This window comes from Oncorhynchus mykiss, chromosome 28, assembly GCF_013265735.2.
Source record: "Oncorhynchus mykiss isolate Arlee chromosome 28, USDA_OmykA_1.1, whole genome shotgun sequence".
NCBI classification, from domain to species: Eukaryota; Metazoa; Chordata; class Actinopteri; order Salmoniformes; family Salmonidae; genus Oncorhynchus; species Oncorhynchus mykiss.
This window is the reverse complement of record NC_048592.1, coordinates 11,483,919-11,500,011: the sequence shown is the minus strand read 5'-3', so window position 1 is coordinate 11,500,011 and position 16,093 is coordinate 11,483,919. Positions and strand designations below refer to the sequence as shown.

Sequence of the window (16,093 nt, the reverse complement as noted above, 5' to 3'; positions counted from 1 at the left end):
TGATCAACATATACAAACTTTAAACAATTTTCAAAATACATTTCCCAACACATGAATAGAGCTTTAATGCCTACTAATATATGTCTCACACACACACACACACACACACACACACACACACACACACACACACACACACACACACACACACACACACACACACACGCACACACGCACACACGCACACACGCACACACGCACACACACGCACACACGCACACACACACACACACGCACACACGCACACACACGCACACACACACGGCTACTTTATAGGGTCTATCCAAAGCAGTAGCAGCAGCAGGTGGGTTCCTTGTCTATCTTGTACTTCCCAGAGTCAGGCTGGTCTCTACACTCAGCCACAAAGGCCTTCAGCTGGGACACCAGGACTCTGTCCTTCTGGTGTTGCTGAAAATAAACAGTATGGCAGTAAACTTTCTGAACATTTACATACAGTACTATACTATTACCATGTTACATAACCACTGTATTGTGTGCTGTAACATTAAATATACCAGGAAGGAGATGCAACATTATACCAGATCATTGAATTACCATCTTTTCTCATTGAACAGGCATGCAGAAGATAAACAGGGATGGTTACTTTTGAATATGTCATGCCATGTTAATGCAAAAGCTGACCTTGATGGTCTCGTATGTGTCTGTGATGAGGGCAATGAACAGACTGAGCACCATGTAAATGAAGAGAGAGAGGAAGGAGTAGAGGTAGAGCCTGCTGAACAGCCACACCATGTATCTCTTCTCTCTCATCTTCTGGAAAGTGGAGTACAAGTCATCACCGTTGATCAGAGAGAACAGGCACTCCGTCACCTTGTCCAAGGTCCGGAACTGGCAGAAAATCAATTGGTAACACTTTGCATTAAAGTATGTTGTGCTATAAAGGATTATAAACTTGTATTAGTTATACGTAATAAACCATTGTAACACATTGGTTCAAATTGTAGCCCTTCATATACTGGACTGACCTTATATATGTGGATTCTAAAAGATCTTGGGCCTACATATACAGGTACCGTATACCTTTTTGGTTTTTAGTGTACCTACTTACTTTCTCATGATACGGCCCCAGAACGATCCAGCCACAGAAACAGTAGCCCAGGTAGATCAAGCCAGCGCAGCAGGAGAAGCGGATCACATTTGGAAACGCTGCCCTTAGGGCCAGAATTAGGATCTAGGAGGAACAAGGAACCTTACTCATCTATGTTTCACTATTTGAATATGTGCTGTCCTTTATGAATGCCATGTACTGTAATGTTCCTATTCAAAGAACAAATCATTGCTGTGGTGCTGATGGAGCATTGCTGTTAAATTGAGCTCATTTCTTATGTTAGTCCTTACGTTATATTTCTTAAAGAAACCCAGGTAGCGGATAACTCCAACCCAGACAAGCATTGTGGATGTCCCAAGCAAAATACTGCAGACATCATAGTTTGTAAGGTCCTGACAAATACAGAAATATGAATGTCATATTGGACATACAGACACATGAACAAAAGGTATGTGCTCAGGTGTAGTCACTACACCTTAGTCTGTATTCCTATTTTGAGGGCGGATCCAGCGATGGTCAGTGTATCGCTGACGATGATCAGAATATACCAGCCGTTCACAAACTCCATGCGCTCAGACCAGGACACAGTTTTACCAAAGTAGGTGTGGAAGAATGCAGTGTAATGCTGAATGAGAGAAACACACACCATAAGCAAAAACACATGAATATTAATGCTATTGTTATAGTGAGTAGGCGATCATGAGCTGGGTATGCTTCTACTTGTATATTGTATGAATGCCTGACCGTATTCATGGTACGTACAATCCTAATATTTAACCTATTACCCCTATAGAATAGTCTTCTTAACTTACAAACTGGAGCTGAGATCCTTTGTAGACTGAGCGTGTGCACAAGATGAGTGAGGTAAAGCAGGCGAGGATGACGAAGGAATCAAACAGCAAGAGGTGGTTGTTCTTCCCAGCTGCAAATTCAATCAATCAGTAAATTAGATAGTGACACTTTTTCCCCATGCATATATGATGGAGGCCGACAGATTACTGCCACTGCAAATGGTAGGATCTCTACTGTAAATGTATGAAATATGGACTGTAGTAATGAACATGCTGAGCAACAGATTATTAAATTGTGCCTCCTTCTGGCATTGAGAGACACAGCCCATGTTAGAACTACAGTATGTTACAAATAAGGAGACGTGACAGTCTGACTCAGCTCACTAAACACTACATCTTAACTACTGAGGTCACAAAGAATGTAGCTATTACTCAGACAAATCGTATGCTGACTGAACATTATTTATTTTTTTAACATACTGGGATGATCTTATGATATACTTACAAGTGCTTGCAACATTCCAGTCTTTACATTCATTGATTCCAACATTATTTTCTAAGTTAATCTTTATCCTCCCACTGTTTGCACGATTGTCAAACATTATCTGCCAAAAATAAAGTCAGACAGAGACATCATTTGCTTGTGAGTTCTAGCAAGGATGACTGAATCCAGGTTTCAGCAGCTGGCTTTCTACTGGTTTAAGTAACATTTTAAATGCACCATTACTAGAAAATGGAGAATTGACTAGTTATTCCATGACACAAATTAATCCGTTAACTTTGTTGACTCGCTACTGGTTGCCATTTGTCTTCTCCATTGACACAGAGGACAGCTGCATCACACTTAAAAGCCTAAAAGAGCCCGAAGAAGTTGTTTCCTGAGTCATACAACCCACCACCTACAATTATACTAAAGGCATAACAGTCTGGGAGCTCGTGGTGGCGCACTGTCTGCAGGTTGATGGCTTTCAACGTGAGGTAGATGTTTACTGACAACAGCCTGAGTGAGAGACAAAGAAACATTTATGATTATAGACTACAACAAAAGAAACCTGGTATAGGGGGCCAACTGTAGTTTGACTGTTGGTCTGGTCAGTCACCTTTTAAAATCCAGAGAAAAGTTAATGTCTCTTGACAAAGTTTTATCCTCCAATGGCTCCAGAGGATATACGGAAATACATTCTGTGAGGAAAAAACAGAAAGGTCTTCATAATATACCTTAATCCAGTGGAAACCCTTGTAATGGTTGCAAGCAATTCCCAAACTTCCTGTTTCTGCAGTCACACGAATTAACTGACAATGTGATAAATACTATACACTGAGTGTACATAACATTAGGAACACCTGCTCTTTCCATGACACAGACTGACCAGGTGAATCCAGGTGAAAGCTATGATCGCTTATGGATGCCACCTGTCCAATCCACTTCAAACCGTGTAGACGAAGGGGAGGAGACAGGTTAAAAAATATTTTTAAGCCTTGAGACAATTGAGACATGTATTGTGTATGTGTGCCATTCAGAGGGTGAATGGGCAAGACAACATTTTTAAGTTCCTTTGAATGGTAGTAGATGCCAGGCGCACCAGTTTGAGGGTGTCAAGAACTGCAATGCTGCTGGGTTTTTCATGCTCAACAGTTTTCCGTGTGTATCAAGAATGGTCCACCACCCAAAGGACATTCAGCCAACTTGACAACAGCTGTGGGAAACATTGGAGTCAACATGGGCCAGTGTAACAGTACAAATTTAGACCGTCCCCTCGCCCATTCCCGGGCGCGAACTAGGGACCTTCTGCACACATCAACAGTCACCCTCGAAGCATCGTTACCCATCGCTCCACAAAAGCCGCGGCCCTTGCAGAGCAAGGGGAACTACTACTTCAAGGTCTCAGAGCAAGTGACGTCACTGATTGAAACGCTATTTAGCGCCCACGCTAACTAAGCTAGCCGTTTCACATCCGTTACACCAGCAAACCTGTGGAAAACTTTCAACACCTTCTAGAGACCATGTCCTGACAAATTGAGGCTGTTCTGAGGGCATAAGAGCGTGCAACTCAAACTTAGGAAGGTGTTCCTAATTTTTTGTACACTCAGTGTAAATCTACTACAACAACAACACACAATCTGGTCACTGACAGCTGTGAGAAGCCAGAGATCTGTAAATAGGACAAACAGTCCACGGTCAGTGTTTAGTTGAGCATGTAAGCAGATATCTAACAGCTGGAATGGATTAATCTAACAAAATGACTTACATACTGTTTATTCCCAGTCAATGTGGGCACATACATTAAAACTTAACATTATTCTCCCTTATCATATTTATTTTTTAAGATATCTAAACCATGTTATTATCCTCTCTTATAGAACACTTGAGGCTATCACAAAAAAATAAATACATAATGAAATGGTGTGCTCTTGTACCTTTGTCTACATGTGGGTCTATATCAAAGGTGTCGTTGCCAGGGGAGATGCTGCCTTTCCTGAAGAACTCCTGACAAAGGGTCAGAGGGGTGTACTCGCCCTCTATCTTCTCATACGCATGGTTCCCTACAGTCAGGTTCTGCAGGTTTATAAACTGAAACAAAGAAAATATAGTGAGACATGATATACAACCGTGTTCTTGGCCAGATTTGTCACAGGTGGTGCAAATGAGGAAATTCACTAAATTTTTTGGTTGTCAACATGTTTAGGGTAGCTATAGTTTCACTATAAACAACACCGTGCTCCACTGTTTGATAAGTCTCATATGACTGTGTAAAAATGTTAGATGACACACCGGGGAATCAGCTACTGTATCCTTTAAATACTGTGCTGTAATCTACATAAGACATATCATTTACACTGGTAGCGAACAAGCAGTGAGAAAGACTTTGCTCTTTTTAGGCCATTTGAACTCTACATTACCCTATCGATGACGTAATAGATGTGGTCGTACACATCTGTTTTGGTGTACACTGCGTATCTGTCCACACGTTGGTCCTTATATTCTTTCAGGAAGAGGTGTTTAAACACCATCAGGTTTTCCTCTTTAAAGGTCACCATCATCTCGTTACTCAATCCAAAAGACACCAACTGAGGAAAACAAACATGTAATAGATACATACATCAATTATGCGTAACACAAAGCATTTAAGATTTTTTTTCTCATTTTATTACATTTGATTAAAGTGAATAAAATATTTGGGATTTTAGACATGGTCTTTCTAGGGACTTCCATTATTGTGTAATGCCACTTTGGCTCACAGTCATGGTTTAATGGGGAAATGGTTAAATCTATGGGTATTTCACTTCTCTAGGCGGGTATATTGTACCTATATTTTACATGACCGACAGTAGAAGCCTAAGTCTCCTCCTACACTGCATTCTACAGTAGCCTACCTGAAACGTGATGATGGCAATTTTCAGAATCTGTAACATTAGTTTCCATGGTTTCCGGCCCCTGGCTCTATATTTTTCACAGGGGTTCATAAAGAAGTACTTGAGCCTCCTCCTGAAGTCTTCCACCACTTTGGAATCACCGGGGCTCTGGCTGGAGATGGGGCATCGGGTGCAGTGGCCATTTGGTCTCCTCTCCTCTGCTGGCCCCTGGGGCACAAGGGGCTCCACGTCATCCATCGGGGGAAGGAGATCCTTCTATACTGTAGACTATACTGTAGATACCACTCGATTAGTCACACACAGATTTGACATGACAGCCAAAGTCAAGGGAAGAAGTGGCAGTGGTTAAAATGAATCAGCATTCTGATTGTCATTTCAGCTGGTGTTTAGTCAAACACAGGATTTCACCATCTTGGAATTATGAACGAGTACTGGGCTACTGAAACTAATATAGAGAGAGTCAGGCAGAGTCAAACAGACATGTTTTTGAAAGTGCAGAATAATGTGATGAAAGAGAGAGAGTTCAGCCATTCCTTTCATTTTGATCTTCATCTAAACAGGTTGGACTGCATTCAATGACTTCTGTCGCTGTCACTTTTTATGCTCCCATGGGCTCCATAAATGACACTAAAAACAAGATAAATTACACTGGTCTGGGACATCTACGAACACTTCTTATTTTCCATTATTCATTAACATGAAGATGTAGGCCTACAGCAGAGCAAACACATAAACAACTTTAAAAATACCTTTCTATTGGTAATACGTAGGAAAATGTCATGTGGTCCACATAAAGTTGCTGTTCAACGACAATTGATACAGTCTAACACAAGTGGCAAAAAACCAAAACATTTACTGTCCCAAATCACCAAATATAAATCAAGATACAACCTCGTTATTTGTTCTAACTATTTAAATGTCTTCATCTCTGTCTTTGTCATCATCATCAACACTTTGCTAGGTTATTCCTACTAAAAGTTGGAACATAAATGGAACGGCGACGGTTTATAATTTACCTGTGATCCAGAGATGCACCTGCCGCGCTCTACTGAGCAGATTTAGTGCGTGAACAAGCACGTTTTCTTTTCTGTCAACATCGGATAGAACAGACACGGAGACACTCGATCACTGTGACTGTCATTCTTTCGCGTCATTCTGCGGTTTTCCTCTTTTTCCATAGTAGCGGGAAGATGTTTGGGGGGGGGGGGGGGGGGGGGAATAAAAAAGATCCCCGTGCTAAAGACTGCAATAGGTCCGCAAATAAAGAACTAGAAAAGGCCCAGTGCACTACTTTTGTGGAAAGATGAATGTTCAAACTAAAAAATGTTTTGCCCGTGCTACAGATGACTATATTGGTCCGCTAACACAGGATTAGTAAAGGCCCAACACCACTTGTGGGACAATTTAACCGCAAAAATATTTTGTATTTATTTTAAATTTAATTTGAATCATCCTCAGCATCCCGCTGCTACGTGTGTGCCACCCCCCAAAAAAACAGAGTTCCCAAATACAGAAGGCCTACATTTACAAAAATGACTGAGTTTTGAAGTCTGACTGAAAAGCTCAAGTTTCATGCATGTAATTGCCTAATTTACTTCTCAGGATTATACAATCATAATGAAAGTTGGGCAATCAGAAAATAAGGATAGCATGTATTTCTATGAGCCATTAGATCTTTAACAAACATGAACACATTTTACCAGAAATTAGAAATCTCCTGTGTCTCATATTCCTTTGATTTATTTATAGTTCTAAATGATCAAGATTTTCAACCTAAAAAGTACAGACACATCAATTATCAAAATGATTAAAATGACATAATCGTTTTGATAATAAGTAACACCATTGTACCATGACTCATTAATGCCCTATCACAATAAGAAAATTTATCTTTAATAATATAAGAATACTCTAGTCAAGAGTAAAAACAAACCATTTCAATGTAGGCCTACCACATTTTGTAACTACAGTTTGTGTGCCTAAATGCATACGATGAACAACTTATTCCAGTGTTTTGTGTAAATACATAGAAGTTGTCTTCTGATGATCTGGGATCCTTACAAGGACAAATCCCTACTGTAGCTGGCATGGTGTGGCATGTTGATGCTAGCATAGATATATCATGACAGTTAATCATGAACTCACGCACCCATAATTCATAGGAAAGGAGCAGTGTTGGAGAATGACGACATACTTCGACCTTAGTCCAAGTCCAGAATAAAGTGAACCTAGTGCCTTCAGAAACTATTCACACCACTTTACTTTTTACACATTATGTTTTGATACAGCCTGCATTTAAAATTGATTAAATTGAGATTTCTTCTGTCATTGGCCTACACACAATACCCCATAATGTCAGTGTTTTCGAAATGTTTACAAATGTATTAAAAATGAAAAGATGAAATGTCTTGAGTCAATAAGTATTCAACCCCTTTATTATGGCACGCCTAAATAAATTCAGGAGTAAAAATGGCATAATAAGTTGCATGGACTCTGTGTGAAATAATAGTGCTTAACATGATTTTTGAATGACTACCTCATGACTTGAATGACTGTACCAAACACATACAATTCTCTGTAAGGTCCCTCAGTCGAGGTTGTGGGGTTCGATTCCCATAAGGGACCAGTATGACCCCCCCCAAAAAGCAGACATTGAATATCACTTTGAGCATAATTACACTTTGTATGGTATATCAATACACCCAGTCACTACAAAGATACAGGCATCCTTCCTAACTCAGTTGCCGGAGAGGAAAGAAACTGATCAGGGGTTTCACCATGAGTTTAATGACTGTGATAGGAGAAAACTGGGGATGGATCAACATTGTAGTTACTCCACAATATTAATATAATTGACAGAATACATATATTCCAAAACATGCATCCTGTTTGCAACAAGGCACAGAAAAATTTGGCAAAGCAATTAACTTTTTGTCCAGAACACAAAGTGTTGTGTTTGGGTCAAATCCAATACAACACATTACTGAGTGCCACTCTCCAAATGTTCAAGCAGAGTGGTGGCTGCATGTTATGGGTATGCTTGTAATTGTTAAGGACTCGTTATTCGTTAAGGACAATAAACAGAATGTAGCTAAGCACAGGCAAATCCTATAGTTAAACCTGGTTACCAAGAAGACAGTGAAAGTTCCTGACTGGCAGAGATACAGTTTAGACTTAAATCTACTTGCAAATCTAGGGCAAAACTTGAAAATGTTAAGTCTAGCAAAGATCAACAACAAATTTGACAGAGCTCGAAGAATTCTGAAAACAATAATGGCCAAATGTTGCACAATCCAAGTGTGGAAAGCTCTTAAAGACTTACCCAGAAAGACTCACAGCTGTAATCACTGCCAAAGGTGCTTCTATAAAGTATTGACTCGGGGGTGTGAATAATTATGTAAATGGGATATTTCTATGTTTAATTTTCAATAAATTAGCAAAAACTGTCATTGTGGGGTATTGTGTGTAAACAGGCAAGATTTTTATTTGATTTAATATATTTTGAATTCAGGCTGTACCACAATAAGTCAAGGCGTATGAATACTTTCTGAAGGCACTGTATGTCTCAACCCAACTCTCTATGCGTAAGGAAGGGGCATTTTACGAATGAGGACTTGATAGAAGCAGAGTAAAATGCATGAGGGTACAGCTTATGATTGAGGCATCATTAGTAAGCAGTTACTTATTTCATATTGAACCCAAAACAGGTTTGTCCAGCTTTCGGGTTGACCCAGTGTATAATGTAAGGCATGGAACATACTTTACAAGTTGATATTTGTTTAAAGTAACACTCAACTAAAACCATTGATAAAACACATACACTGATACGAACAACACATTTGAAGAGTGAATGTTTGTTATGAGTAATGCTGGGAAGTAGTCCAGGGTGTGGGGGGGGGGGGGGGGGGGAGGGGTGCTCATTAAGATTTTGGTGGGGGCTGAGGTGAAGGGTCCCTGCATGACATGAAAGTGGGTGTGGAGCGTGACCTCAGGGGCTGGAAGTTGACATCCCCTCCGCTGATCGCCGTGCTCCTGTGTGGTCCAGCGTCCATGTTAGATGAGGCCTCTGGCAGTAGCAGCACTTCCTGCGGCAGGGGGGGAGCCCCTGGGTCTCCAGGCCTGGGCAGTGTGGAAGAGACCTGGGATGAAGACACGGCCATGCTACCCCCTCGCATGGATGACAACACGTCCTTCCCATGGCTGGAGGCAGCAGGCCGGTTGAGGAACCTTAGGGCGTCAGAGGTGGATGGGCTCCCTTCTCCGTTGTATAACATGGTGGATGCCAGGTTGGACTCATATGACAGTGTCTTGGAGAGGTCTTTATTGACCCCGGATGTGTCCTGAGTTGGCAGGAAGCCCGAGGTGGAACTGGATGCCCCTGCTGTAGAGGGCCAATGGGAGATGGTCATGATAATGGTACTAAGACAGTGAAAGACCACTGAGCCAAAGCCTATTAGCTCGGGGAGCTAACACACATCGTCAGGTCTCAGGCAAGGTTACTTGTCACTCAAGTGTGGTTCACCGAACCTCCTCTATTAAATAATTTTAAAAAAAAACAACACTTGAACACACACACAACGTACCTCTGAGAGATTCTATCTTCTCGTTCTTCACCTTCTGCACTTCATCAGTGATCTTGGTAATCAGGAAGTTGAGCGTACGTCCTTGTTGGATGGACTCGATCAGGGTATCCAGCCCCCGAGGGTTCTCAGCCAGGTAGTCCAGGAGCAAGCCCGTTTTCTTGGTCTGCGTGATCCTGCAGCTGATCTCCTCTGTGTCGTCTCGCGTCAGGATCTTCCGCGAGCGCAGGTAGTCAAAATGACGGTCAGCCCGGATCTTTTCACAAAGGTACGGCCGCAGCCTCGTCAGGACCTAGACAGAGAACAGCAAGATGGAAACTGTGGGGGTGTTGAAGGATGCTTTCTCGACCATCTGTATGTTATATAGGGCCAATATATATGTTTTATCAAGTGTGTGTGAACAGAGGACTGACTACTGATGGCTATACTGTAAATGCACTGAAGGACAGGTAAACATGTGAGGGAAAATAATGATTAGAGTATGGACATGCCTTTGTTAACCATTAATATGAATGGGTTATGTAGTGGCTTCCTTTTCTCTTTACCATAGCCACTGCCCTAGCCTGGAGAGGGGTTGTTTCGTACGCATACAGTCCAACTCTACGTTTCCAAATGGCCAAAACATTCAATGAGATCCAGGGATATGGTGCAACAAAAAGGTTTATTCTTCTAATATCTAACAACAACAAAAAAGATTATCCAATCAACTTAAATCAGATATTACTTGACATGGAAAATACATAATATGACCTGTTTGTAATGTCTGTATGGTCAAAAAACTATACCGCTCCCGCATCTAGCAAGGACTCCTTGCAAAAACTTACCACAGTACAACGAATGAGCATAATATTTCATCATATACATTCATATTTAATATATTTACACAAGTGTACATGGAGCTCTGTATGTTCTGTCTTTTATACAAATATGTCCAAATCGGCTCTAACAGGTTAGTTATAATACGAGAAGGAAGAATTTTATTTACACTATACACACATAGGCTTCTGTGAAAATGGGGTAGCCTATAGAGGGTGCGGCATAAATTGGTTACTTTCACTTCTTTATTATGCGCAATTCAACATTTTAAGTTAATAACTTTATGGTAAATAATTATTGTAAAACCAACTCACTAACAGTTGAATTGACAGTCAGACAAATAGGCCACTTACTTCCTTTTTTATATCGGCCATTTCATCTTCTGTCAGGTGAGGAACATCCATCCTACTCACCCTACCTAAAGTGTAAAATTCAAGTCTTCCGGGTACTTTACGAGATTAAAATGGCACACTAAAAATATTTAAACCAAAAGATAGGCTCCGGTACACGGATATTGTATTTTCCAGTGCGTAACTCTTGTCTAATAGCCTATAGTCTAGTTATTTGCCGATACAAAACATAAGCTTCCAGAGCCTCGGTAAATATAAGTTTCTCATGAGTGAACCGCTGCCAATTATTACTTCCTGATTCCATGGATGAGTTTACGCAAGTCATGTATGGGCAAGTGAATGATGAGTGTTTTTTAAATATTTTTTTTTATGATGAGTGTTTTTCATTCAGTTGCGCTATACAAGTCGGCTACTATCGCATCACCACTGTTTTTTTCCATTATGGGATAAACAACATATCCCAGTGTTCAAATAATATATTGTTATTCTCTGATTTCTTATTGTTTTGCTTGACATGGTCAAATAACTGAAGCATAGAGTGGGACCTGATTTTCTAATTTGGCGAACAGAAACTAGAACATATGTGAAGCTAGCCACAATAGGATTTGGAGAGAGCCGAGGCTACACAGACTCGCCTGCCCAAATTGACGACGTTGTCGCGCAGCTGAGAGTCGATTGGAGACGAATGGGTTCAGTCAGTAGTCCTAGCTAGTTTATGCTGGCTAGCTATCAACAACAACAGCATGGCTTAGTTAAAAGTCGATGGGCGAGGGGAGAGAGAATAGTATTGGACACCATCTGGAATCTGGACTTCACCATGCAAGGCCAATTAGCTGACATAACGAAAAAAACGGTGTTAATAACCAATGCAACGTGTTGTGTTGCAACCTGGTCTCAGTACATTTCGTATTATTTTGTATGTAAATTCGTGACAGGTTTGAGTATGATATCTTACTTTTTGTATGGTATATATTAATTTGTGGATGTCCATCACTCATTTCGTATGATATGTTACAAATGACAATTCGTATTATATGTTACGAATTTTCAAAATATACAATATGTTACAGATTTGCCAAAAGTATGATATGTTACGAATTCTAACTAGGTGGCTAACGTTAGCTTGGCTAGGGGTAAGGTTAGGTTGAAGGGTTGCTATTGGGGTTAGCTAAAAGAGTTAACCTTTTCACACGTACCAACAAAAGGGTGTGATCATTCTACAGTGCTCGCTGCAGCATATACTCAAACAGGTGTGATTAGAATGCTTATTTAGAACATCCAGTTTTGATTGACAGCATTTGAGCTGGCCACACAAATTTTTCACAAACATTTTGCACAAACACAGTCCTTATGTCCTGAATGTGACCAGTTTATTTTTGGAATCAATGTTCAGACATTCACAGAAGTAGCAACAGCATGACACAATTCTCATCCAAACCGGAAAATGTAGGCTACATTTGTCCTAGTGTGTAATGGCTAGCTAGTTAACGGGGTGCACGCTAATAGCGTTTCAATCGGTGATGTCACTTGCTCTGAGACCTTAAAGTAGTTGTTTCCCTTGGATTTTGTGGAGCAATGGGAGCAATGGGTAACGATGCTTCGAGGGTGACTGTTGTCTATGTGTGCAGAGGGTCCCTGGTTTGAGGCGAGGAGAGGGACGGAAGCTATACTGTTACATTGCAATAAGCATTCTAATCACACCAGTTTGAGTGTACGCTGCAGGGACCACTGTAGAATGATCACACCCATTTGTTGGTACGTGTGAAAAGGTTAACCCCCCTTTTGATCTCTTCATTCTAACATCTTTGGTCTGACAGATGTTTACGTGACACCCAGAATGCATTGTATAATGTCAGCAAAGATGGCGCCACACATGGCTGGCAAATAGCTTAGCATTAGCTCATTGTAATCAGTACAACCTTCAAAAAAATATTTTACACACATCATAGGTGTCCATTACAGTCTATGCAATAATCAGAATGCATTATTTGACACCAGTACTTAAAAACATGTTAATAAAACTGTAAATACATTATGCTCCATACATACATACATATGCTACAATAGAAACAACAACACGATATACAGAAAATAAGGCACTTACTTTGATAGGAACGCATGAGATTCGAACAGGCAACATTTGGGTTGCTAGACATTCGAGTTATATGTCACCCCTACCAACCACCATCTTTTAGTTCTTGCCTTAAGTAACCATCTGTCTTCAGTAACCATACCACATGTAACATAACTACTATTGAGTGTCCTGGAGATATCTTTACTACGTTACGTCTAGTGAGACCAGGCTGGTATATTGGGTTGCTCATCATTAGCCAGGCTAGATGTTTCTAGCCACAACCAGGAACTAACTAGCTGGGGATTCCTGGCAATGTAAATAGTTTGTATGTATGCTTGTTCTTTGTGACTATTCCTCTTTTGTTTGTTGATATTTGTTTGTTAATCATAAAAATACATTTGATTAAAAAAGGAGAAAGGAAAAAAAGGAGGCTGGGGAAGGCTCATTATCAAGACTGACTGAACCGAATCCATTCCTCCCCAGTCAACTCTCGCTGTGCGACATAAATCATCAATTTTGGGCACAGGCGTGCCCACATAGCGTCCACCTGGAATGTGCGGTTCACCTTCAAAATAAAAGCCCCTAATTGAAAGCGATGCAAATGGTAACAAATAGTGGAATCATGCCATATATGCATTAGATCATGCTAAACACGGTTGGAATGTTGTTATATAAATTCAATTAAACACAATTATTAGTTAATTTGTAGAAATCAGTTGAAATCGCACTGTGGATGTATTAGACTTCAGAATTGCACCCACAGAAGACAACTGTGAAGAGTTTACACAAATATTAGCGTAGTAGTTCTTATTGCGGCACTTTGACTGTGGGATATCACTTCCCCAGTCAGCCTATTGTGCATATTGACATTGATATTTATATGATACAGGGCGAGACCCAGATGCAGACACGGGAGGCAGATGGTTTGTCTCTGATATGTATTACAATCCAAGGGGCAGGCAAGAGGCAGGTCGGGGACAGGCAAAAGATCATAAACCAGGTCAGAGTCCAGGAGGTACAGAGTGGCAGGCAGGCTCGAGGTCAGAATGGTCAGGCAGGCGGGCTCAGAGTCAGGGCAAGCAAGGGTCAAACGGGAGGACTAGAAAAACGGAGACAAGGAAAAAACAGGAGCACAGAACACACGCTGGTTGACTTGACAAGACGAACTGGCAACAGACAAACAGAGAACACATTAATAAATACCCCGGGGCTAATGGGGAAAACAGGTGACACCTGGAGATGGGTGGAGACAATCACAAAGACAGGTGAAACAGATCAGGGTGTGACAATATTACTCTGTACAGCTTTATCTATGGATTGTGGATCAATGAAATGGGGTATCAATGACACACATAGAACACAACTGTGAAGAGATTACACAAATATTAGCATCATAGCTCATATTGCCGGACTCTGAAACCACTGTGAAATGAGACATATTAAGTGTACCAATCAACTTACTATGTGTATTGGACATTCACATTGCACTGTACAGCCTTACCTATGAATTGTGGATAAATCAAATTGGGTATCAGTCTTCTCAGTGACACCCGCAGAACACAACAGTGAAGATTACACACATATTAGTATCATGGCTCATATTGTGGGACTTTGACTAGCATTACTCTACTATTTGTAGCCATTTGAAAGACTTTTGATATGTGACTTTTAATTTGAAGACAAACAGCAAATTCCACTATTGTGGCTAGCTTCACATAGGTGAATCTAGAAGCCATGAGTAACTTGGTCAAGAAGAATGGCACCAATTGACCTATACAGTGGGGCAAAAAAGTATTTAGTCAGCCACCAATTGTGCAAGTTCTCCCACTTAAAAAGATGAGACAGGCCTGTAATTATCATCATAGGTACACTTCAACTGTGACAGACAAAATGAGAAAAAAAATCCAGAAAATCACATTGTAGGATTTTTAATTAATTTATTTGCAAATTATGGTGGAAAATAAGTATTTGGTCACCTATAAAAAAGCAAGATTTCTGGCTCTCACAGACCTGTAACTTCTTCTTTAAGAGGCTCCTCTGTCCTCCACTTGTTACCTATATTAATGGCACCTGTTTGAACTTGTTATCAGTATAAAATACACCTGTCCACAACCTCAAACAGTCATACTCCAAACTCCACTATGGCCAAGACCAAAGAGCTGTCAAAGGACACCAGAAACAAAATTGTAGACCTGCACCAGGCTGGGAAGACTGAATCTGCAATAGGTAAGCAGCTTGGTTTGAAAAAATCAACTGTGGGAGCAATTATTAGGAAATGGAAGACATACAAGACCACTGATAATCTCCCTCGATCTGGGGCTCCACGCAAGATCTCACCCCGTGGGGTCAAAATGATCACAAGAACGGTGAGCAAAAATCCCAGAACCACACGGGGGGACCTAGTGAATGACCTGCAGAGAGCTGGGACCAAAGTAACAAAGCCTACCATCAGTAACACACTACGCCGCCAGGGACTCAAATCCTGCAGTGCTAGACGTTTCGCCCTGCTTAAGCCAGTACATGTCCAGGCCCGTCTGAAGTTTGCTAGAGAGCATTTGGATGATCCAGAAGAAGATTGGGAGAATGTCATATGGTCAGATGAAACCAAAACAGAACTTTTTGGTAAAAACTAAACTCGTCGTGTTTGGAGGACAAAGAATGCTGAGTTGCATCCAAAGAACACCATACCTACTGTGAAGCATGGGGGTGGAAACATCATGCTTTGGGGCTGTTTTTCTGCAAAGGGACCAGGACGACTGATCCGTGTAAAGGAAATAATGAATGGGGCCATGTATCGTGAGACTTTGAGTGAAAACCTCCTTCCATCAGCAAGGGCATTGAAGATGAAACGTGGCTGGGTCTTTCAGCATGACAATGATCCCAAACACACCGCCCGGGCAACGAAGGAGTGGCTTCGTAAGAAGCATTTCAAGGTCCTGGAGTGGCTTAGCCAGTCTCCAGATCTCAACCCCATAGAAAATCTTTGGAGGGAGTTGAAAGTCCGTGTTGCCAGCAACAGCCCCAAAACATCACTGCTC

At 41.0% G+C, this 16,093-nt stretch overlaps 2 protein-coding genes across 3 annotated transcripts; both read right to left on the bottom strand.

Moving 5' to 3' along the window:
• Positions 1–190: 190 nt before the first annotated feature.
• On the bottom strand, positions 191–6,379 carry mcoln3a (mucolipin 3a). 2 transcript variants are annotated; one of them, XM_021589111.2, is made up of 13 exons: positions 6,252–6,379; positions 5,236–5,507; positions 4,762–4,929; positions 4,279–4,432; positions 2,961–3,042; positions 2,764–2,860; positions 2,366–2,465; positions 1,882–1,991; positions 1,545–1,694; positions 1,360–1,461; positions 1,070–1,192; positions 643–849; positions 191–408 (listed from the first exon to the last, which is right to left on the bottom strand). In XM_021589111.2, exons 2-13 carry the CDS (start codon positions 5,470–5,472, stop codon positions 280–282), a joined length of 1,659 nt encoding a protein of 552 aa, XP_021444786.1. In that variant the 5' UTR covers positions 5,473–5,507; positions 6,252–6,379; the 3' UTR covers positions 191–279. The 2 variants fall into 2 exon arrangements, with proteins under 2 accessions (XP_021444786.1, XP_036822851.1); XM_036966956.1 differs by lacking the exon at positions 6,252–6,379 and having other exon boundaries at positions 5,236–6,239.
• Positions 6,380–8,852: 2,473 nt separating this feature from the next.
• LOC110508540 (B-cell lymphoma/leukemia 10) lies at positions 8,853–11,764 on the bottom strand. The gene is made up of 3 exons (XM_036966817.1): positions 10,985–11,764; positions 9,819–10,107; positions 8,853–9,616 (listed from the first exon to the last, which is right to left on the bottom strand). Exons 1-3 carry the CDS (start codon positions 11,033–11,035, stop codon positions 9,156–9,158), a joined length of 801 nt encoding a protein of 266 aa, XP_036822712.1. The 5' UTR covers positions 11,036–11,764; the 3' UTR covers positions 8,853–9,155.
• Positions 11,765–16,093: the final 4,329 nt, after the last annotated feature.

Bases quoted from the DNA above. Each gene is read 5' to 3' on its own strand.
- mcoln3a (XM_021589111.2), bottom strand. From the start codon at position 5,472: ATGGATGACGTGGAGCCCCTTGTGCCCCAGGGGCCAGCAGAGGAGAGG. The intron at 2,466-2,763 runs GTAGGTGGTGGG...TATTTTTGGCAG, and splicing joins GTTATGCCTTTAGTATAATT to ATAATGTTTGACAATCGTGC. The intron at 1,462-1,544 runs GTGTAGTGACTA...TGTATTTGTCAG, and splicing joins AAATAGGAATACAGACTAAG to GACCTTACAAACTATGATGT.
- LOC110508540 (XM_036966817.1), bottom strand. From the start codon at position 11,035: ATGGATGTTCCTCACCTGACAGAAGATGAAATGGCCGATATAAAAAAG. The intron at 10,108-10,984 runs GTAAGTGGCCTA...TTCTCTGTCTAG, and splicing joins TGGCCGATATAAAAAAGGAA to GTCCTGACGAGGCTGCGGCC. The intron at 9,617-9,818 runs GTACGTTGTGTG...GGCCCTCTACAG, and splicing joins GAAGATAGAATCTCTCAGAG to CAGGGGCATCCAGTTCCACC.